We start from the raw sequence: 24829 nt of genomic DNA on the forward strand, positions 1-24829 counted from the left end.
CGATCATTTTCTATTTGGTTTCAATAATCATTTGTCTTCTTCTAAAAAGATTTTCTATCCATTATCCACAATCTTCACGTTCGGTAGATCCACAAAGTTTTGTTCGCTAATCTTCTAGACGGGGTGCTACTCTTAGAATAAAGGTGATATGTTCTATCCTAGGAGACAATTGCTCTCAAAACTCAAGTACTAGGGTAAGTAAATTTGTCTTAAGGAAACAATGTGAATTCGTTGAGCTCAGATCTATATACATATATGTTTTCCTGTTTTGTTGTGTTGATAATTTTCATAACAAGACTTTGGTTAGAGTTGGAGTTTGTTTTCGTGTAAATAAGGTTTCTCATAAATGTCTATGTAAAGCTTTTGTAAAGTTTGTTAAATAAATGGGCTGCATTGCAGTTTTGTATACTAGTTATGTTATTATTTTTTGCTTGCGTTTATTTAAAGGTCAGTTGGTGCCATTCAGACGGGAACAATGTCGATTGACTTCACGTCATCTCTCGAGTTCGATGTCGATTGACTTTACGTTGTCTTTCAAATTCAGAGTAGGTGATTTGAGAAGAGGTGTAACAGTTTGTTTGTGGAACATTCGGGGACGAATTAGATTAAATCAAGGAATGTTATGAATCTCTATATCTCAACTACCAAAAATAACCCTTAAAAACAAATATGCAGAGTATAGTTCTTTTTTTAAGAACTTCTAGAAACGTATGAATGGAATGTTTTGAAATCTTAAACTTAAAATTTTAAGTAATAAAAAGAGAGAAATGGGTGGCGGTGATAGCGACGGCGGTACCGATTTTTCAGCGGAAGACTTGACTACGGGACTCGAGTGTTTCAATTTTCTTCCACAGGTATCAACAATCGTAAGTTCATCTTGTTCACAAATCTTTTCCTTCTCCAAATTGCACTATAAAATTCCATGATTGTTCAACCATAATTATTCACATTTTCCCGCTACCTTCGATTCCTGTTTTTCCTCTTCAATGGACCCCAAAAACACCCAACTCCGAATCTTCTTCTTCCCCTTCATGGCTCAAGGCCACACAATCCCCGCCATAGACATGGCGAAGTTATTCGCCTCTCGCGGTGCCGATGTCGCCATTATCACAACCCGTGTCAACGCCCCTCTAATCGCTAAATCAATCAACAAATTTGATCGTCCAGGCCGGAAAATCGAGCTTCTGATCATCGATTTCCCTTCCGTGGCTGTCGGATTGCCGGACGGTTGTGAGAGTCTCGATTTAGCTAGGTCACCGGAAATGTTCCAGAGTTTTTTTAGGGCAACCACCATGTTGGAGCCTCAAATCGATCAGATTCTCGATCATCATCGTCCTCACTGCCTCGTTGCCGATACATTCTTTCCATGGACGACTGATTTGGCTGCAAAGTACGGGATTCCTAGGGTTGTGTTTCATGGAACTTGTTTTTTTGCTCTGTGTGCGGCGGCGAGTTTAATCGCGAATCGGCCTTACCAGAAGGTATCATCGGATTTAGAACCTTTTGTAATCCCTGGTTTGCCTGATGAAATCAAGTTGACTCGTAGTCAAGTGCCGGGGTTTTTGAAAGAAGAGGTTGAAACGGATTTCATTAAGCTTTATTGGGCGAGTAAAGAAGTTGAATCCAGATGTTATGGGTTTCTTATCAATAGTTTCTATGAGCTTGAACCAGCTTATGCTGATTATTACAGGAGTGTTCTAGGGAGAAGGGCTTGGCATATTGGTCCCCTTTCGCTGTACAGTGACTTTGAGGAAGATAATGTACAGAGGGGATCTTCTTCCTCCATTGATGAGGATCAATGCTTAAAATGGTTGGATTCTAAGAACCCTGATTCGGTTCTCTATGTAAGTTTTGGTTCTCTTGCCAGTTTAACCAATTCTCAGCTGCTGGAAATTGCCAAGGGCCTTGAAGCTACAGGGCAAAACTTCATTTGGGTTGTGAAGAAAGCAAAAGGCGATGAAGAAGAGTGGTTGCCTGAAGGATTTGAGAAGAGAGTAGAAGGGAAAGGACTGATCATCAGAGGCTGGGCACCGCAAGTTCTGATTCTTGATCACCGGTCTATTGGTGGGTTTGTGACTCACTGTGGCTGGAACTCTGCTTTGGAGGGAGTCACTGCTGGCGTGCCGATGGTCACATGGCCAAATTCTGCTGAACAATTCTACAATGAGAAGCTGCTAACTGATGTCCTGCAAATTGGGGTCGGTGTTGGTGCTTTGTATTGGGGCAGAGCTGGGAAAGATGAGATAAAGAGTGAGGCTATAGAGAAGGCAGTCAACCGAGTTATGGTGGGTGAAGAAGCTGAAGGAATGAGAAGCAGAGCAAAAGCACTTGGAATTCAGGCAAGGAAAGCCATCAAAGAAGGCGGATCATCTTCCTCTGATTTGAATGCTTTCTTTGAAGATCTGAGGTCTCGGGTTTGAAAGTTTTCGTTCAAAAATGTGTGCAAGGAAGTTTCTGAATCTTCTTATTATATCCTTACAGTAATTGAAGGGTTAGATGAATAACTGGTGATTCCTTAACCAGAAATATCTATACATATGAAGATTACTAGGAGCATTTGAGGCATGTTGGGAGCCATTTGTGGGGTCTTGAGTCTTTAACAATCTATAATGGTTCAGTCAACGTGGGTCATTAATCCCCTCTTGTTCTATTACCATTTACCAGATATAATACAATATACATCTCCATACATAAACACTCAAATTTATGTTAATTTGAGCTCCATCTTCGACATATACATTGTACAACTACCACAGAAATCAATGTCTAGTTTTTTTTCTACGATTAGATTTGATTTTGAAGTATGTGTATACATACATATATTTATTATAATGCTTTTCTGCTCCAACATAGTTATGGTTTTTGTGTGGAAATACCATCATTGGCAATGGGAATATAGCTTCTTTTCTGTTGGCCAGAACCAAAAAAATGGATACTTTTAGACTTCTGACAAGGAACAAAGCCATAAGTTGCCGGAAATGGACAAGGATATCGAAACAAAGAAGAAAAAAAGCAATCCAATGGGGATCTCTGATCAGGTAGTCCCCTTATGCAATTTTTTCTCAAATCAAGGACACCATTTCTCACCAGTTTCCTACACGATGGCCCGATTTTGGTGAGGTAATTATCTGAAAGTGAGAGATTCTGCAAATTTCCCAGTTCACAAACCACCTCCGGGACCTGGCCGTAAAGGAAGTTTCCGGCAAAGTTTAGCTGCTCAATCTTCTCCAGGCAGCCGAGTGAGCAAGGCAATGGGCCGGTTAGCAAGTTTTCGCCAGCATCGAAAACGATGGCTGTTTTCAAGAATCCCACTTCGTATGGAATGCACCCAGTTAGCTGATTGTTGAGTAACAAGATTTCAGTCAAACTGGCAGAAGCCTTTCCAATGCTTCTCGGAATCGGACCAGTGAATTTGTTGTTAGCTAAAGTGATATAAGACGTGGTTGTAGAGCCAAAGTTAATGGGTAATTTCATCCCAAAATTGTTGTTATTGAGGAATAAGAAGTCGAAACTCTTTACAAAAAGCTGCTGAGGAACAAACCCTGTGAAGAAATTGAATCTGATATCAAAGAACGACAGATCGGTGACACTCAATATGGCAACTGGGAAAGTACCCGACAGTTGGTTGTTGCTTAAATCGAGCTCATAGAGATATTGGAGTGATGCAATTTTGGGGGTGATTGTTCCAGAGAAGTTGTTGGAGTTGGCATGGAAGATAGCAAGGTCAGGGAGGCTGTCGATGAAGCCATCAAGCGTTGAGGCGGTCAGTTGGAAGCCGTTGAAATCGATACCTGCAATGGCAACAGCAGATTTGTTGTCTGGGGGGTTGTCACAGTAGAAGCCTTGGTACTTACAGATATCAGAGCCAACCCAAGTTTGTGTGACGTTTAATGGATCAGAAGTGATGAGGGCTTTGAAGGTCTGAATAATGGGGTACACCACTGCCAGTCTTTGGTCTAAGAATCTGAGGTCCTGTTGGCATTGACAAGTTTCTGGTGGTGGCGGTGGTGGTAACGGTGGTGGGGATTCAGGTGGTGGCGGTAGTGGTGGTGGTGGGGGACATCTGGTTGAGCATACATAGAGGAAGTGGGTGAGGAGGAGGAGAGTGGTGAGAATGAATTGCATAATTAGGCAATAAGAGAGGGAACTGGAAGGAGGATAATGATAATGAGAGGAGGATTTGGTAGGATTTATATAGAGGGTTTACGAGGCTCTTTCTTTTATGGGTACAAAAATGATAACATTTTTATGATAGTGATTGAATTTGGACTCGGACACTATAAAATGTGGTAGGTAATTGGCCAATTACGTTTTTCCTTTGTGGTTTTATATTGAATGTGGGGGTGTTTTTTATTTTCTGAACTCATGTTTTACAAGTGTTTAATAAATTCTAACTGTGTCTAATAAATTTACTATTTTTTTTCTTTTATAACAGGTTAAATTGAAGGTTTCATCCATTATAAAATTCAAATTTGAATATGATAGATTAGTCTAATTTTCAAACTTTAGAATGCACAAGAAATTTATTAGATGGCCTAGTAATTTATTAGACCTTTTTGAAAGTATAGGAATTTGGTACATAATTTTTAAAAAAATTTAGATTAATTAGATATAAACTTAGAAAGATTACAATGGTTGATATATATTTTCTTTTTTGAAAAGAAGATTATAACATTATATAAAGAGGAGAAGATCTAAAATTTAAACTTATTAATAATGATAGGAAGAGACAGTCATATCTAACTATATTTGAATTAAGTTTGGATCATTTTTGAACACGGCCTCCCGAACTATCTAAATAATGAAATGTCCACTGATTTTATTGAATTTATATGTATAAATGTAAAGTAGGCGCAAGCATGCTGGTCCATTTTTCTAAGTCACGTATTCTTTTTAATCCACTATGCAAATGTCAATTTTATATTAACAACACTTGGGTCATGTTATAGCTTAGAATTGTAAAGTTCAAAATGATTTCAATTCAATATTATTATTATTTAAATGTTTTCAACCTGTACTCATTACTTGGATGGATTCACTCTTCCTTTTAAAAGTGTATAAGGAATGATATGCTTACATCTACACCTACAAAATGTCGACATGTCATGAAAAGCAAAATGATGTCCATGGAAATTCATTAGAGCCTTAAGATTGTAGACTGAATTGACTTTGTTAGAATTGGAATGATACTTCACTTTCAAAGTTCTACCATTTCGGGTTCTCCCACATTTTTTTCTTCTAAATAAGAATATTATAATAGAAATAAGTTGGAGAAAATGTGAACTAGCAAATAACAGATAAAAACAATAATATCTAACCACTTGAACTACGTTGTTTTGAGCAAAAATATATAAAATTTGAAACCAACAATTAAAGTTCTAACCCTCTTCAAGTGAGAGGGAAACAACGACAAGAGGAAATATCTCTTTCTAAGATTCTAAATAGAAAACTAAAACTACTAAATTGTAGGCTATGGAAATTAATTGACAAAACAAAAAAACATCTACAAACTTAGCTAAGGACAAAGCCTCCTCCATAATAAATCAAAGTCCTTATTCGTGAGATAGACTTCCAAAGACTCATATTGAACCATCAAAAGAACACTTACTACTAAAACTACATTTAACTATATTTCGATTGATCCTTACATTGCCTCTTAAGTTAACAAAAAAACATTGACTCTGACTTATACTATTCTTACTCAACGCAAATGTAAATAAGAATTACTTCAAGTCATGAGAATAGTGGAAAAGTTGTCCATTTTCTAGTCAAATCTTTGTCTCTAGCTACTTTATATCTATTAGTCTACTATGCCAATATCAATTTTATATTGTAAATATTTGGAGTCACATGTTCAGTTTTTTTTTTTTATTTTGACTTGCACTTCTTTCTTTTAGAAGTGTACAAGAAATGATTTGCTAACTTCTACACCTACATTTATAGAGCATGCTATAAAATGTAAATGGTCCATAGGAAATTAATTAGAACCATAAGATTTGTATATATATAATTGTCAAGTTAGAAATGATAGATGGAGCCATTGGATGAATATAAAGTGCGCCTAATGATCTTAAGAAAGGTAGTGGAGAGTAGGTGTGTTTTGCACTACTTACAATTAAATCTTTCATCTTAGCAGTTTGGTCATTGGGTGGACTCCTTTCCAACCTTTCCAAAAGGAAAAAACACGTACAACCTAAAAAATGTTTCTAAAGTTGAACAAACATTAAGTATCTCAATAGAAGCTCCAAGACACTTAGAACAACAAGGAAAAATGTTAGACCATACAACATAACTAATCATTGAAGGATGGAATATAATTCTATGGAAACGAAAATTGCAATTGCACTAAATATGATAAATAACAAAACACTAAGTCTTGGTTTGGTAGGTAATTTAAAAAAATAAAATTTGAAAACAAAAGATTATAAAAATTTAAGTTAGATAATTTGAATTGAATACCAAACAATTACTAAACCACTCTTTAGATTTTAGGTACCAATTAATTATTTGCTCTCAAAGTAACATATTCAGTTGAGCTATACATATCTTTTATGAGATATCCTATGAGACACCCTAACATAAGCATGTGGTCCAATAAGGCCACAATGTAATTTGATATATACTTTAATCTTCCATGATGATTTTCTCTTTCAATTTTCATTTTTTATGCATACCAATCTTTTTCTATATCATAACTAAAACGTCATGCTTCGTTTCCTTATCTATTTCTTTTTCGCTCTTATTTTAAATTTAAACAAATAGTACTAATAATACTCAATAACATTAATTAGGGTTGTTTTCAAATATAATAAAAATGAATCAAAATATTTACAAAATATAGTAAAATATCACAGTTTATAATAGTCTATCATATATTGTTGATGTAACATTAGAAGTATTGTCATTTTAAAAAAATTTAATAAATAAATGTTTGTATATTTTCGAAAATGATTTTTTTTCTATATTATTATTAAAAAGAGAAAAGTAAAATACAATTGCTCGAGAAACAAAATTAAAACCATCGATCCAATTATAAGCAATTTTGGAAAAATGAAAATATTTTAGAAGTTTTTTTTTCTTTTGCTTTTATTAGAAGAAAAGGGGTTTTTTTCGAACATAGAACAAAATTTGAAAATATTTACACAGTATAGAATAATTTTAAAGAAGGAAAAAACTCACAATCCCACTACATGAAATAATAAAAATATCTTGTGATTAATCAGCCACACACTTGCAAAAAGAAAAAAACAGTCTTGTACTTAGTCTAAATGATCTTGTACATTTGTACTGATTTTTGTCTCTGATTGTTTAAATTTTGGTACACAATCATGCAGTGAAAAAAGAAAAAGAAACGAAGGATACAATAATTAATAATTAAAAAAGAGAAAGAAATATTGTCTCTACGAAAAAGATAATGCCGTAGACGAGAAGAGGAAATTTTGGAAGAAGAGAAAGAAATTCTGGAAGAAAAAATCTAAAATTTATTAAAAAGATTTACCGATCGTAAATATTTTTATTCTAAACGGCTAAATTAACCAAAAAGAGAGATAGTTTTATGGATATTTTCGCTTTTTATATGAATTTGTTATAACATAATACATTACTTTTATTTCTTTTTTGGATAAATTTGGTGAGCATGAGCAGTGATGACATATTGCTCTTGTTCATGGTATGTCATGTTTTGTCCTATTCTACTCTGAATGAGGAAACTCCTATCTCAAATATTCTCTACCTAGTTTATATATATATATATATATAACGATTTCGTAAATCTAACAAAATATCAAATTATTTACGATCCATATAACAAAGTGTATAAAGTTAGTCATTTTTTAAATATTTTAGGTTTGTCTTTCCATTTTTCTTCTCTTCCTTACGATTTCTTTCATCGTCTTTCTTCTTTCTTTTTTTCTACTGTGATTTTCTTTCCTTCGTCTTTCTTTTTTTTCTCTTTTTTGTTGCGATTTCTTTACATCGTATTTCTTTTTTCTGATTATTTTACGTTGTTTAATCATGCCATCAAATTTCTTCTTTTCCTCTTTTTTTTTCGCTGTGATTTATTTCTATTGTCTTTCTTCTTTTCCTTTTTTTTTTTACATCATTTAAATTTAGGTAACAAAATCTAAACAATCGTATACAAAAAGTAGCAAAATCTAAAAGATCGTGTATAAAGAATTTTGAAAAAAATTATTTAGATTGGAGTAGCCAAATATAAACGATTGTGTAAAAAAGTAAATGATTGTGTAAAAACAATAAAAGATCGTGTATAAAGAATCTTGAAAAAAATCATTTAGATTAGATTGGAGTAAAAAAAGTAAACGATCGTATAAAAAAAATAAAAGATTATGTATAAAGAATCTTGAAAAAAATTATTTAGATTGGACTAGCCAAATATAAACAATCACATATAAAAAAAAGTAAACGATCGTGTAAAAAAATAAATTATCGTTTATAGAAATCTAAACGATCGTGTACTAAAAGAATTAAAAGAATAGTGTACCAAATTTAAAAAAAAAAATTATTTAGATTTGGGTCCCCAAATCTAAACAATCTTGTAACCAAATTTGAACATAGCCAAATTAAACGATTGTGTAACAAAATTAAATTATAGAATCAAATAAATTGTAGTTGTATCTAAACGATTGCATATCAAACAATAATCAAATCTAAATGATCGCAAATATATTACGCACGCGTTGTTGACGAGGTATTTTTGGTATTTTACACGGTGAGCCTCTGGACTTTTTCCGTTTTCAGAATTGTTCTATACAGAGTAAATGTTTTACCGTTTTGTTATATTTTTGAGAAGACCCCATATATATATATATCAAATTCTTCATTTTTTTAAAAGACAAATATTATGAATTAATTCTATTTCTGTGATTGAGTTTACCATTTGAATTTATATTATATTTTATTTTTCTTCAACGCAGTTGGATCTTATTAAAAATTACGGATACATATCAAATTGTATTAGTAGTTTTTCCATTTTCTTCTGTCTCGGGAGGGAGCCTTTTAAAAAGTAGCAAAATATATTGAAACTATTTACAAAGTATAATAAAATTTAATTTTCTATAATTTATTAAATTTGTTTTTTTGCTATATTTTGTAAATAGTTTCTTTCTTTTTTTTTTTTTTTACTATCCATAACAATTCCTTATTTCAAAAATGATAATTTATGTATAATAACTTATGTTTATACCTTTGAAGTTAAATATGAATGAGTTAGTTTTAACTTTAAAGTGTTACACAACGCTATGCATGATGTACTGGTATCTCTTAATTAGTATGTTTTGGAAACTATTTTGATTATCTTTTTGAAGAAAATTATTTTTATAAATATTTTTTAATTTAAGTTTACCAAAACACAAAATAAGATAAAATATTATTTGGATCCATTTGATATAACAAATTTTCTTATATATAATACACATATAACTACATTATATGTTTCAGAATGAGTATAACCTACATATAATTTCCATGTCACAATTTGATTTCTTTAGCTCAAAACAAAATATATAAAAAAATGTAACCATAGCCTTAGGTTTTCAAAGTTCATAAACATTTATCAAAAGAATATTCAGCGAGGACAACATACAAGGAAGAATCCGAGATTACATTAAGTATATTGACCCTAAACACTCCTATAAAAAAAGTAATATATACAGAATATATAGGAGTTTTATTTCCAAATATGGCCACCAAATATCAGTAGAAACCTTACCGATTGAAAAATTTTCTCCTTGTCGACTGTTTGGTTTTTGACTTGCAAATGGAAAAGTTTCAAACGAAGGAAACTTACTTTTATATGTCACCTACAAGAAAAACCACTTTCAATTGTGCAAAAAGACGCGTTGCTATAAGTCGAAATGAGCCACTAAAAGTAATAGCAACACAGAGACACATGTCACTAAGAATGCTACTATAGCCGTCTAGCCAAAGGTTTTAGTGACATATTCACCATGCACTAGTACTAAAGGACAACTTTTACCAATGCATATGTGTTACTAAAACTCATTTTTAGCAACACATTGTTTGTCTTATACAGTGACGGTGCAAGTCTGTCACTAAAATTTAAGTTTTAGTAACATCTAAGTTACTAAAAGTGGATAGTTTTAGTAACATCTAAGTTACTAAAAGTGGATCAATGACTTTAGCATGTATGTTTTGCAACATACGTAAGCGCCTTTAAAAATATTTTATGAATAAAAAAATAATATTCAATTTAACATATGATATTTGTATACACAGCTTAACTTTCAACGAACCAACCAATTAACTAATTCACTTCAACAAAAGTAATATAATTATTCGTCTGTCTACAAGCTATATTCAACTTCCAAAAATAAACGGAATTGGTAGCTATAATAAGTACAAGATTCTTAGACCTACTTTTGACCATAAATAATTGACTTTTTAAGTTTCAGGCAGTTCTATCATCAATTTCACCTCACCCAACTTGAACTCAAGTTTCTTTCTACTTTTGTTTGGAATTTTTTCAATATAACTTCATTAGACTTTTATCTTCTCTAAAAATTAACAAGCTCTCAAGATCAACAAAATAATTTTAGAGAAATCTTGTCTTGAACTTGAAAATAGAAACTAAGAATTAACTCTAGAAAGATGAATACAAACATATGAAATTGGAACCTACCAAAAACCCAAATTCATTTGATAAAATGCATAAACAATACAAACCGTACACAATAACTAAGCTATAACTACCATCACTGCAATATAGTCAAAATATTCAAACAAATACTTGAGAGAAGATTCAAATCAGAGTTTAGTGTTATTGTGTGTTGTGTATCTTATTCTATGCAATGAGACATGGTCATGGCATGCTTTATGCTCTATATGTCTCGCGTTCTCATGTAATTACTAAGTCCTCGTTGAGTACCAGTTTTCTTATCGCTTGCCCAAGTATAAGTGAAACAATAGGTTTCCTGGGCAATCCCAGTTAAACACAGGAAATTGATATCAAAACTTAGTTCTAGGGTTCATTCTTCATTCAGGTTGTATAAAAGAGTTATCTATACAGTATGAGAAAGTATAAGTTTAAACTATATCTACTTATCTACACTTGAGAGTCTGTAAAAGGGGGATTAAGATGATGTGAGATGAGATAGTGAACTAACTTGCATAAAAGAAGGGGTGAAAGAAAGTTTATGTATTACTAGTCGAATAAGTAATCAAAGAACCTTGATGCGATATAACTCAATTAACTAGCTTGTGATTAAGGCGAGCACCTCTTGGTGTCTTTAAATGCCACACTTGCTCACCTCTCGAGATCCAAATGACTAAGCTTATTTAAACAAGATATATCTAGAATGTTTCAGTTAAAAGACTTATAGAGCTTCTCTTTTAAGGGTGACAATCTCTCGGCGCCATATACCCATACTTGTTCTCCTTTTGGGACACAAATGATGGAAGTTATCTTGTCAAGGTAGAGTTTGTCTCCAAACTTCTACTTGCGCGCGTTAGCCATATCCTTGCTACTTGCCCTCTCGGGCACTTGGCGATAAACACTAGCCAAGTGATGACTATAGCTCAACTAACGTGAGAAAGCTAACCTTCTTATCAAGAACTTATCATAGATCTTAAACTACAAATAGCACAAGGACAGGTGAACAATAAAGATATGATAGATTGAAAATGTATAAATATGAAATGTATTAAAGAATATAAGCCTTAGGCCACTGTACAATATGAACAAAAACATTATAATGAAATAAAAAGATGGAAAGAATAGAAATGACATTATAAGTTAGGGGAGATGGGGAATGAGATCTTCTTCACTCATACCTTAAGCTTTCATTCATTGGTTGACCAGAGAAGATGAAGAAATGCTTTATAAACGGTGGAAAAGCTATTCCTTTCCACCACTCTCTAGTTTTTGGTCGATTTACACAAACATTTGGCTCTTCACATAACTGATGTTCTTGGCCTATTTGGGCCCCCTTTACTTGGTGAAGATGGAGACCTTTTTATAGGCAAATTTAGGCGAGATATATTGTAATTTTCTTGGTTGAGTACCTTACCGACTTTCATAGTTGAAATAACTTTAGGTAGGACCATAGTCCCTGCCTCCTTAAACTTGAAACTAGCTGCTGAACAAGGGTTAAAAACTACCTCATTGCGAAAACAGTCTATACTTGCATGGTTGGTAGATAGCCAATCCATACCTAAGATTACATCAAAATCTCTCATGTCTAAAACTAGCAAGGTTACATCTAACAAATGGTTCGCTATCTCTACCTGACATGCTTTTATCTTTCTTTTAGATAACATAACTTCTCCCGATGGAGTAGAAACAAATAGTATACTACCCAAAGGTTATACTTCTAAACACATATGCCGAACAAAAACTGAAGACATGAAAGAATGAGATTACCCAGAGTCAAACAACACAAATGTGAAGTGCCCCAAGATTGGGAGCATACCTGTCGCCACAGTACCAGCTTGCTCGGCCTCCTGACGAGTAATGGAAAATACTCTTCCCTGCTGGGGAGTAGGAGTCTGGTTCGAAGTAGTCTCAAGCAGTTTCTGAGGACAAAAGTCAACTATATTCCCTGGTTGCTTGCACTTGTAACAAACTCCACTTCCTGCTAAGCAACGTCCTCTATGAGATCTCCCACAACTACGACAGACAGGTAGCTCTGTCAAAGTCTTTCCTGTAGCAGTAAGCTCTTGGCGATGCCACTGGAAAACAACTCCGGACCTCAGATTCCTCTATGGCGCTATAGTAGGCCGCAACTCAGCCTTCCTCTTCTAACCTGGGGTTGACCCTCTTCCTACAGCCTTGGACGAGTTAGCTCTCTCATGCCAACTCATATCCACTGCCAGGCGTAGTGCATTAACATGGGTGGTTGGCCTGAAGGCTTGAACGAAACCTTGTAGGTCTAGTCTGAGACCTCTAACGAACTTCTCGATCCTGGCAGCCTCATCCTTTACTACATCGGGAGCAAAACGGGATAGCATATCAAACTCTGCGTCATACTGCTCCACAGTCATGTTGCCTTGCTCGAGGTTCAAGAATTCTTGCTGCTTAGCATAGCTTAGGTTGGTAGAGAAGAATTTTGCATAGAAGCTCTCCTTGAACTGCTCCTAGGTTATTTGGTTGACATCACCACCCAACATCCTCTCAGCAGTCTCCCACCAAGCGGTACCTCTATCTTCCAGGAAGAAGAATACGCACTGAAATTTCTGGCCATTAAGGCACTTCATGTACCGAAATATGGTCTCTATAGAAGTCAACCACATCTGGGCCTTGGTGGGGTCATCTATGGACCTGTCAAACGTCATGAGGTTATACTTCCTAAAGTCTCTCAGATGCTTCGCCTCTGCTGATAGTCGGTCTGACACGGCTGGGGTTCCACTAGAGTCTGAGCAGGGGCTGGCTGGGTTTGTTAGGCAGCATGCAACGATGCCAATCATCTCTTAGCATATCTTGGTACCTCTTCTCCAAGCAACGAGGTCTGCTTGAGTGATGGCTGCAGTAGGGTTTGCAGCTTGTACAACAGGTTGCTCTTCAGGCTAGATATGTCCAACTCCTTTGCCTCCCCTACCACGTCTGCGTGCACCTCTACGTGGCGGCATTTTTCCTAAATTCCACCTGCAGAAGTTTTCATAATGCAATCATAACATTATCACAAATCATAAAATATACCTCGCGAGTGACAAATGACCGTATTAGCCATAGGGTAAAAACAAAAATAAAAACTTACATCGTAAATCAGTCTGCAGAACCTAAAACTTAGGCTCTGATACCAACTGTAGCGATCCAATTTTTTATACTAAGCTGATGTCGTTACTACTTAAATGAACATAAAAATACTTCAATTAAAATAGAAAATATCAACTTTTCGTAATTTAAAAACTCAAATATTCATTAAAATAACAAATAACTAAAGTAAGTGGAAATAAATCCAAAAGTAAGTTCTTAACTCGAGCCCTATCTAGTTTTAAAAGAGTAAAATAAATAAAAGTGCATAAATACTGAAATCAAAACGAATAACGTAAGGCGGAAGCAAAAGTGGTCCTCTATGGCATGCCACAGTCACTTCTTGTCATTCACCAGCTTTCCTCTGCTCTTACCTCTACCTTTGCCTGAAAAATTAAACATAAGAGAGTGAGTATAAACATATATTCAGTAAGAGACCTACTATTAGTCCCGCTAGATGGCTGTTAACTTCCTATTAAAGTCCTGTAAAGTGGTACCCCTAACTGGCACGTTCCCAAACACGTGCAATCTGTGATCCTGTAAGAACATCTCTGATCTTCGGTGAACCCAAAGGAACACCTAGGACAAAACTGATCTTCAGTGAACACAAGGAACACTTAGGACAAACTGGTCTTTTGTGAGTCTCGAAAGAAAACACTAAGACAATTAGGCTGTGGTGACTCAGTCGAGCTACTCGTAAACATATCATCTCATACTAGACTAGTGATCTCATCAGATTATACAGTAAAAAAAGGTGGTGATCCTGAGGGACACCCATGTGGGTACGACTCTAATAGAAAAAGCTAACAGTACACCCTATCTATAGCATGCAACATAACATAACATCATCATAAACATGGAATAAGCATTAATCGAAACGTCCTTAATCATGAGATTAATAGTTCATGCATAAGCATCAACAACATCAAATATCATCATCATAAACATAACTCAGTCGGATCTATTAGTCATCATAACCTAGACTAGTCATGACTAGCAATTATCATATAAGCATAAATGCATTATGCATATTGGCTACGTCAGTGCATAATGGAAGAGTTATATGCAAGTTCTGACTTCAATTCGTAGGTCTAGTAGGAGAATCTCTTACCTGGAGATTAGCTTAACCAAATGTAATCCTGACAGCAAGGTCAAGCTTCCATATAATAAATCATAAACAGTAAAGGCAATTTATTAAGTTCAATAACTTAACTCGCAGTAGATCAAGGATCCAAAATCCAGTTGATTTAACTTACCCAAAGTCAAGGTTGAATTCGATTGCACTTAGTTGGACAAATTCCCAGTTCAGCTTCCAATTAAATCTAACCAATTTAATTCAACATCCAAAATTACATTAATTAGAGTCCAAAAATAAATCTTTGTTGGCCAGTAACCAAAACTTTTCAAAAATAAGTAAAAAGAAAAAAAATAAACTTTGTGGCTTAAAATGGCTTGGCTAGAGGAAAATCTGGCTAGGTGGCTCGGCTGAAGGAGGGAATCGGCTCGGGTTGAGGTTGAGAGTTGTTCAGATGGCTGACGTGTGGCTGAAGGGAAAGGACGCCTTGCGTACACGCGCGCAACTCAGATGGCTGGGGAGGCGACTCACAAACACGCACTCGACTCGGATGGCTGGGGACGCGACTGGGAGGCAACCAGTTGTGACGACGAATGACGTACCAGAGCGGCAAGCGGATGATCGGTGTTTTACGACGAAGACGCTGATGGGTAAATGACTCGGCTACAGGCGGGCGGCGGAGATGGCTTGATGAAGGCTCAAGTGAAGAGAAGCTTGGGCGTTTGCGACGATCGATTGACGGACGTCCGTCAACTCGACGGAAGAAGCACGATCAGAGGCGTTGACGGAGATGGTTGGCTGAGACAGAGACGGCTGAACACAACGGTTTACAGTGACTACTAAACAGAGGAGGTTGACGGCGGTGGCGGGTTGAATGGGGTTTGAGATTAGGGTTTCTTTAGGGTTTTCTTGTGATGAGGAAGAAGATGAGGAATTAGGGTTTCCACGTTTTCCAAGGGCTATTTAATGAAATAATAATAGATTATTATTATTATTTTTCTTTTATCCTTTATTTATTTTATTCCCAATAAAACAACTCTCTCCCTTTCTTCATTGAAACTCATCAAATCTACTTTTTAAACTCAAATCTCTCTCTCTCTCTCCAATCAATCACTTTTATCTTTCCCAAAATAAGTATCCTTACATAATTATATTATCTACATAATATAATTATTTCAACTTCAACTTTAATTAATTACATAATCATAGATAATTAATAAAACTTCTCCACATATACAAATCTCTTAAAACAACCAAAACAAACAACTTTAATCAAAATTCCAACTTTATTTAATTAGATAATTTCCAAAATATCTAATAAATTCCAAACTCCACAAATCAAATATTCCAACAATTGAAAGAAAATTACATCCAAAATTTTCAAAATTACACTTAAGATAATTAAAATTAAATTACCTTAATTTGAGGTGTTACAAAAAACTTGTTTTCCTACATGATCACCCATTGCTATTTCATCCATGTATAATATTTTTGCTAAATGATTGACATATCAATCTTGTCTCATTACACAATCCATTAGATGGATCCAAATTTCTCAATAACAATGTTTGTAGAAAAAAAAATCAAGGAAGTCTTTTATATAGTAGAAAAAAATGTTACAAAAACTTTTCAACTTTCCAATATTTAAATTTGTGTTTTTAATTAGGATCAATAAGATCTTTAATTTTTAATTAATCTCTAAAATGTAAATGAAAAACTATCTGCATTCCAACTTTTCACATCATGCATACTTTAATTCCACTAAACTTAAGTATAATTAATTAAAAAAGTAGTGGATAAATGAAAAACCATTTGCATTCAATTTTTCACATCATGCATACTTCAATTCTACTAAACTTAAGTATAATTAATTTGAAAAGTAGTGAGAGATGGTGTGTCTTTTATATATATATTAAAAAAATAAAATTTAAAATAAACTTACGAAAGAGAGATTTGAAACATAGAATAAACTCAATGGTATAATGGAGAGAAAAAATTTCTCCACATTGAGACTTTTATATATAATATAGATATGGATGTCTTTCTAACGAGTTGTTAGGAATGTTATTCATGGTAATGAAACGACGTTTAATGTTATAAATTTATATTTATATTTAATTGATTCAAATGTTTATTAAATTTCTAAAATTGATAAATATTCAATTTTGTAAAAAAAATCACTATTTAAAATAAATTAATTAAAAGTTTTATTGTTAATTTAAATGTCAAAAACAGTTTCATGTCGTACATATAGTATAGAAAAAGTTAATTGAATTCTAAAAAACAGACTTATAGAAATGAAAAGAAAGCTGAAAATAAATAAAAAAGAGTATTAAATTTATTGAGTTGCATAAAAATAATAAAAATATATATAAAAAAAGAACGTTTCATCTTCAGAAAATACTGATATTAATAATTGTGAAGTCTGAACCGAGCAAAACAAAAAGTTCACCCTATTTTTCAAATATTTCCATTGAAACTTATCTTTTGCAAAATGATTTTAACCCTAAACTCTGATAATCCCAGGTTATGTTAGAAAAAATGAAAGAGACCTACACTTCTCTTAGATAGATTGATTATTTATTTAATTGCATCTGCATTAAAGATAGATTCAATTTGTTAGTACGATCAACTTAAATTTAAATTTAAGATAGTTTGTTTTTTAATCTTTTCCTTAGTCTAAACGTATGTACGAAATGTTTCAATATTTCATAGTTATTTTTCAAAACAAAACTTTAATGAGGAATTTTTTTTAACATTTTTTTTAATGTTTAAGAGCCTTTTTAAAATTTTAAAAAATTATAGATATTCATGATTTAACCATATTAAAATCATTATCAAATTGGTAGAGTTTGAATCGAATTTGACTCTGTGTTGCAAATTGGAAGGTAAGCAAAGCATAAGCAAATGAAGCCAAATTTAATTTAGAAGGGTCCTTACGAGACCACCCTTAGCTTTTCAAAAATATTATTAAACATTCATTTTACTATTATTTGTTCAAATGAAATGTATTGATCACTGGAGAAGCTAAGAAATTATAATTTATAATGTGCATACCATAATTAGAATAAGAAAAAAGAAAAAAAAAAGAAGATAAAACAAATAATTTTATTTTTTTATTACCTAACTGATCATTTGCGAATGCAGATTCCTTTAAGCCATTCTATGCTCAGTTGCATGAAGCTTGGTAATAAGCCTCATCCACAAACTTGAAATATTTATATCTCCAACTCTTGTTCAAGCTTAAACTTCCCACAACTGCCCACAACTGCCCAAAATCCAACTATAAATCCAAGTTTTATTATAATGTAAAGCAACCACTTCTCCCATTTATCCTCTTCTTCATCCAGATTGTCCATACCTTTTAATTGTGGCTCGGATGAATTCTCAATTGCACATTTTGTTGGAAGTGGATCTCCGCATAGATATTGATTGTTGTGAGATAACATCAACACGCCTAATGAAATTAGTTTTGATACTCCTTGAAATTGGTCTAGAAAATTGGTTGAAAGACAAGCCGAGTGATTCTAGCACCTCAATTTTTCCTATTTTAGTAAGAATTGACCTGACTAAATTATTATAGGACAAATTCAATCCAAATAATCCTTTAAGCATAATAATCTCACATGGAATGGAACCAACCAAATGATTTTTGGAGAGGTCTATATTTACCAAAAATGTTTTTAGTTGTTTCGTGGAGTAATTTAACTCACTTGATTTGGTGCATTGTACTACATATTTTTCACCATGATAGCACATTTCACCATCTAAATATTCATAGTAGTAGTCATGATGATCTGTAGAATGTTTTCTTGTCATTACATCAAAGTTGCTAAGATTTGGTGGGATACCTCCTTCTAATTGATTGTGTGCAAGGTCCAATATCTTCAATTTAATGAGTTTGCAGAGAGTTGAAGGAATAGTGTCATTGAACAAATTACCTCGTAGTATTAATAATTGCAAACTTCCAAGATTATTGCCTACCCATGTGGGGATATTTCCAGAGAACTTGTTTCCTTCAAGATCTAATGTATCCAAACTTCGAGAATTCTTCAATACAATTGGCATATACCCCTCAAAATTATTGTTCCTCAAGTATAGTTGTTCAATATAAGTGAGATCATCCTGTGAATATGGAAAGGTCCCAAAAAAATTGTTTGAGGACAATTCCAAATAATGTAAATTTGGAGTCAACAAACAACCTTGAACAACTCCAATTAACCTATTAGTTGAAAGATCCAAAAGGTACAGATTTTTCAATTGGCATAGTGATGGTAATAAAGAATCATTGATAAGATTATCATTAAGAAATAACATGTCCAAATTGGGCATTTGATCTACAATATTGTGGTAAAAAGCAAGCTTGTCATTTTGTTGTGGGAAAGATCCAAAGTGGTGAGATTTTGTGATGCCAACCATGTTGGTATAGCACTTGAGATACTCATATTATTGGACAAAAATAAACCACACAATGATTTTTGGTTTTGAAGCCACAGAAGGAACTCACTTCCAAAACAACCAATATATGAGTCAACATCAAACAATTTTAATTAAAAGGAAGAAACCAATTAAGGTGTCCAATGAAAGATGCTTATTTTAAACGACGTAAAAAATGAAAAGGAAAAGAAGAAAGACGATAAAAAGAAATCGCAATGGAAAAAAAAAGGAAAAAAAGAAAGACGATAGAAAGAAATCGCAATGAAATGAAAAGAAGGAGAAAAGAAGAAAAACGATAGAGAAAAATCGCAGCGAATAGGAGAAGAAAGATAAACCTAAAATATTTAAAAATAACTAACTTCACGAAATTTTGTTACATGGACGATAAATATTTTAGTGGTTTGTTATATTTATGAAAATTAACCAATCAACTCACATTTTTCAAAGACAAATGTGAGAAACATTATGTGGAATCATCAAACACTTCCATTTTTTGGTCGATGAATATTTTTAATATATTTTATGTATTATTTATTTGATAATTTTACTTGTTTTTATTTTCATCTTAAATATGTTATATAAGTTAAATCCTATTAAATTAATTGTAAATTAATAAATAATTATAAACTTCTACCCAACATGGGGCCCACTCAACGATACAACCACAAAATTCAATATATGCATTCTCATTCTAACTTGTAATTGATCACCTTCCTTTGCCAATTAGAACAACACACATGACAACACACTCGTTCGAGGCCCACATAATCTGTGTATTAAATAATTGAACAATAAAAATGGGGGAAATTGTCACAAAGAGAGTTTTTATTTTTAAAAGTAGCATCGTTAAATAATAAATTTTGACCAATTAAATCGTACTACGTTATTATAATAAAATTGTAATGATTATAATTTGATTAGATTTGGGTATTCAAATTTTCTCATATCCAACCCAAGACTAAGAAATAATAGACTCAAACTCGCCAAACAAGTGGGTTCGAGCCTAAGCTCATTAAGCAAATAAGCCCAAGCCCATGCTGCTGGATAAATGTGCTTAAGCCCAAACTCAACAAGCAAATAGGCTCCAATCAACCTAAAGTCCATAAAAAATCTCTATAAATAGAGACCTTTCCGTTCATTTTGAGAACTTTTGGTTTAAGGAAAAATTGAAGTTATGAAGAATTAACGACAAACTTTAAAAAGCTCTTAAGACGTGCATCATCTCCTGACTTAAAACTACAATTTCTTGATCAAAATTGAAGATAAAAAACTTCTAAGTCTTAATTTGTATTTAAGAGAAAGTATCAAAAGAGTAAATATTAAAGACTGTATCCACGACACCAAATCAATATACAAAGTTCAATTCCACGAATCATATTTCTCTTGAAATCTTGGGTGAACAAGCACATTTTTTGAAACTCGTAAAATTATTTTTTTTAGACGTCTATGCCAAACTCGACATCAAGATTTCTCTTAAATATTAAAAGTTTTTCAACTTATCGATTGTGTTTGGGTCTTTCGGTGCTTCTTGATAATATAGACCGAGATTAATTAACAAATTTTCAAATCTTCCCAAATCTTAACTAACTTTTTACATTCGTGAATTTTTTTTTTATTCGTGAAATTTGTAAACATAAATTAATGCGAAATTTTTAAATTTATAAATAACGAATTTTTTCTAGAATTTTTCTCAATCTTGCACCGAATCTTAAATAATTTTATCCTGATCTAATTTGTTTATACTGATTTTTTTATACAATTTCTCAAAGTATTTAAACTAATTTATGTGTTCCATAATTATGTTAACAAAATTATCATAGAAATCTTATTTACAACAACCATTTTATATAAAAATTTAGGAAGATTATAATATAAAATTTGACAAGGGTTGGGTAAAAGATTTGGTTGATTTCGGTTCATTCCGGATAAAATTATACCGATAAAGTCCAAAATTATCAATTTTATAGGCTTTCTCAGTACAATTTTACCCAGATCAATCGAGATCCATAATTTCTTTGAAAAGATAAAAAATATTAATTAAGCTTTGGTGTAAGATTTGTTTGAATATTTTTTTTAAAAAGATTTAAAAAAATAAAAAAGATTTGGGAACATTTGAAAAAAAAAAAAGTAGAATCTCGGTCTAATGCATGCACCGGGAAAACAAAAAAACAACCAAAATAATTGATAAGTTGAATTTCTTTAAATATTTTAGAAAATCTTGGTGGTCAATTTTGTCCGAGATGGATCGAGAAAAACAATTTTGAGAGTTTTTTTTTAAAAATGAGCTACTTTTGAAATCAAAAACTAAAAATGCACTACTTTTGTTAATTTTCTTAAAAATAGAGATAAAATCTATTTTCTTTTTACAAGTTAATAAGTTAGAGATTAACATAAGTCTTATTTAAAACTTTTATGGACAAAAAATAGATGTGCTTTAAAGTTATTTGATCAACTATATTGGGTAGCAATTTTAGGAATAATAATTAAATATATTGCAACATTTTTTAAAATTTATAAATATAATAGAGTTTATCGGTGATAGACTTCTATCGTTAATAGACTCTCATGTTCTATCAAGACTTCTAAACGCACTTTAGCATATTTTGCTATATTTATTTTAAAATGTTTATATGTCTTAATATTTTAAATTTAATTACTATATTTGCAATAATAGAGGATTAGACTCAAATATTTTATAATTAAATGTAATTATATGTCCGTATTGTAATGTAGTGTAATAACAAAACTTATGTAATGTAATTATATGTCCAGATTTGTAACATGATCTAGCTCATTTTGTTTCAACCGACCATCTTTTTCGATGTTTTCACATTTGACGATTTCATTTTCGTTCCGTTTTCGATTGCTCACACTTTTCGAACGATTTTTTAATTTTCAGTAATTCTGATTATATTCCAACTCTCCAAGTAATTCCAATATACTTTCAAGTCTAGGGTAAAGTATATAAACGTGTACCAATTTTAGGATTCGGTTTCAATTATATCTTACTTAATTATGTTTTAAAATTCTCGTTTTAGTTTTTTTAGTTATTTAAGTTAGGAAAAGAAAAACATTTCAGTCGGTGGTGAAGTTACACCTAACACTGATATTCTTTCTCTACAATAGTTATAATAATAATCTTCTCAAATGTTAAGATAGGTAGTAGAGGGTGGACTGACCTAGTTTTTAGCTAAAACCAACACCCTCTCCAATATTTTTATTGTTAGGAGTTGGGAAGAACAAAATTCCATATTGGGTTTAGAAAAGTATTGAGAGAAATAAGATCCACTTAGTATTGAAGTTGGTTCCACCAAAAGCATGTCTACATCCACTTAGTCACTCTTGTTGATTTTCAGCAGCTCATTCACAGAAAATATATTGGATGAAAAATACAAAGAATACAATGGATGAAAAAACTTCTATACCTCTTTAGATCTTGAAACTTCACCATCTAATAAATATATGCAAATGTAAATAAGTACTATAATTCAAATGGGTTTATAAAAATGAGACCAAGTAAACTTGATTATTTAATTTCATTTACCAATCTCAATCGTTTCAATTAATTGCAAGACCTTATTTGATTTTAAATATTTGTAACTTTAAAATATAATTATATTTATACAATATCAAAAAGATTTTATATTGTATAATATAATCAAAAGTAAATAATAACTTAAAGCAAATTAATCTTTTTCAACAAAATACATAAAGGATGGAGATGAGACTTGATGCACCAAAACATTTCAACTTAATTAACACATACTTAACATCTTCCACCCCACAACCAGATAACTGCATTTATTAAAAAATATCGAGCTAAAATTATTTTTAGACCAACAGTAACTTAATTATGTAGTTTGGAGTGTGATAACTCTCCTTTGTAAGTGTTATTTAGCTCTAAAACTTGAGATAATCCTAAACAGTTCATGTGTTTACTGATGAATTCAAGTAAAACCAGATCAAGAATATACGTTTTCATACTTGAATTATTAATAAATAAACGATAGTGGTCGGATTTGAAAATTCTTTTCTTAAAATGAATAGATAGAATTTTACGGACAACAAAAAAAAAAAAAGGAAATTTTCATAAATATAACAAACTATTAAAATATTTACGGTCCGTGTAACAAAGTCTATAAAGGTAACAATTTTTTTTCCATTACGAATTGTTTTTATTCTTGTCCTCTTCTTTTTTTACGTCCCAAATCTGATTTATTTTTATCCTCTTTCTTATTTTTCTCTTTTTTTCGCTGCTTCCATCATCTTTGTTCTTTTCCTTTTCTTTTTTTTTATGTCTATCATCTTTTTTCTTCTTTTTTTTCCTACTTGCTTCGTCTTTCTTTTTCTCTTCATGTTGTTTAAATTTGGGGCAACCAAATCTAAAAGATAGTGTGTAAAAAGAATCTTGAAAAAAATCGTTCCAAAAGAATTAAAATAAATCGTTTAGCCAATAAAAAAAATAAACGATTATGTAAACAAATCTACATTGAAAAAAATCATTTAGCCAAATTTAAATGATCGTCTACCAAATTTTGAAAACAAATCGTTTAGATTTGGTTTAAACGATACTGTAACCAAATTAAACGATAGAATTGAAAAAATAAATCGTTAAATTTGGCTATCCAAATTTAAATGAATAAATCTAAACGATCGTGTACCAAACAATAGCCAAATCTAAATGATCATGTATCAAATACGCGTTGTACCAAATATATTACACGCGTTATTGACGAAGTATTTTTGTATTTTTTATTGCAGAGCTGTAAGCTTTTTCCATTTTTAGAATTGTTTTATTTTGGTGTTAAATTATTAAAAAAAAAAGAAAAAGAAGACTTTTCAACCAACGCTACGGATGGGGAAAGGATGGAAATAATAATAACGTGGAGGTAAGACGACTTTTTAGTTAGGGTAATTATAATAGGTAGCAATTTTTAGAATAGTTATTAAGTATGTAGCAATATTTTTAAAAAATTGCAAATATAGCAAAATCTATCAGTGATACACTTCTATCATTGATAGACTCTTATGGTTTATCAGTGATAGACCAATATTTGCTACATAGTCTATCGGTGATAGACTCCTATCATCGATAGATTTTGACAGATTTTGCTATATTTGCAATTTTTTTAAAATGTTGCTATATACTTAATTATTTTGAATATAATTGCTAAATTTGCAACTATCCCTTTTAGTTAATTACATGTGAAGAAAATGGAGTCCGATGACAACTCCATTATCAATAGGAAAAACAAGATGAGTTAATTAATTAACAGTCTCTTTCTAATTTACTGAAAGTAAATAAGATATGTAAGTCGTTGATGAAGGGTTTTGCTATTAAAGTTTACATCATATCCCTCAACCCACTTTTCTCTAAATTTTCTTTTAAATTGGAACAGTTTTAAATATAACAAAATGAATCGAAATATATATAATATTAAAAAATTTCAAACTCTATCAATGGAAGTCCATTAATATCTATGTTTCGTTAATAAAATAAAATTTGCTATATTTTACGATAATCTTCTACTGTAATAGCCTAATGTTTAAAGGATATAATAGATATGGAACTTACTGTACCTAAAAAGTTA

General features: G+C 32.1%; 3 protein-coding genes across 8 annotated transcripts; 1 reads left to right on the plus strand and 2 right to left on the minus strand.

Moving 5' to 3' along the window:
* Positions 1–986: 986 nt before the first annotated feature.
* Positions 987–2787, plus strand: LOC103496174 (UDP-glucose flavonoid 3-O-glucosyltransferase 7-like). Its single transcript, XM_008457924.3, has one exon. It carries the CDS (start codon positions 987–989, stop codon positions 2418–2420), a length of 1434 nt encoding a protein of 477 aa, XP_008456146.2. The 3' UTR covers positions 2421–2787.
* LOC103496173 (uncharacterized protein At4g06744-like) lies at positions 2229–4270 on the minus strand. Its single transcript, XM_008457923.3, has one exon. It carries the CDS (start codon positions 4123–4125, stop codon positions 2854–2856), a length of 1272 nt encoding a protein of 423 aa, XP_008456145.2. The 5' UTR covers positions 4126–4270; the 3' UTR covers positions 2229–2853.
* A 6876-nt stretch (positions 4271–11146) lies between these two features.
* On the minus strand, positions 11147–22754 carry LOC127149796 (receptor-like protein EIX2). Of its 6 annotated transcripts, none has more exons than XM_051085764.1 (5): positions 18163–22754; positions 17925–18059; positions 14983–15048; positions 14838–14865; positions 11147–14112 (listed from the first exon to the last, which is right to left on the minus strand). In XM_051085764.1, exon 1 carries the CDS (start codon positions 19218–19220, stop codon positions 18189–18191), a length of 1032 nt encoding a protein of 343 aa, XP_050941721.1. In that variant the 5' UTR covers positions 19221–22754; the 3' UTR covers positions 11147–14112; positions 14838–14865; positions 14983–15048; positions 17925–18059; positions 18163–18188. The 6 variants fall into 6 exon arrangements, with proteins under 6 accessions (XP_050941721.1, XP_050941720.1, XP_050941723.1 ...); XM_051085763.1 differs by having other exon boundaries at positions 14838–14882; XM_051085766.1 differs by having other exon boundaries at positions 11147–13618; positions 13731–14112; positions 14838–15048.
* Positions 22755–24829: the final 2075 nt, after the last annotated feature.

This window comes from Cucumis melo, chromosome 6 (genome assembly GCF_025177605.1).
Source record: "Cucumis melo cultivar AY chromosome 6, USDA_Cmelo_AY_1.0, whole genome shotgun sequence".
In the NCBI taxonomy this organism is placed as follows: domain Eukaryota; kingdom Viridiplantae; phylum Streptophyta; class Magnoliopsida; order Cucurbitales; family Cucurbitaceae; genus Cucumis; species Cucumis melo.

Excerpts from the sequence above, each read along its gene's own strand:
- LOC127149796 (XM_051085765.1), bottom strand. The coding sequence starts at position 19,220 with ATGGTTGGCATCACAAAATCTCACCACTTTGGATCTTTCCCACAACAA.
- LOC103496174 (XM_008457924.3), top strand. The coding sequence starts at position 987 with ATGGACCCCAAAAACACCCAACTCCGAATCTTCTTCTTCCCCTTCATG.
- LOC103496173 (XM_008457923.3), bottom strand. The coding sequence starts at position 4,125 with ATGCAATTCATTCTCACCACTCTCCTCCTCCTCACCCACTTCCTCTAT.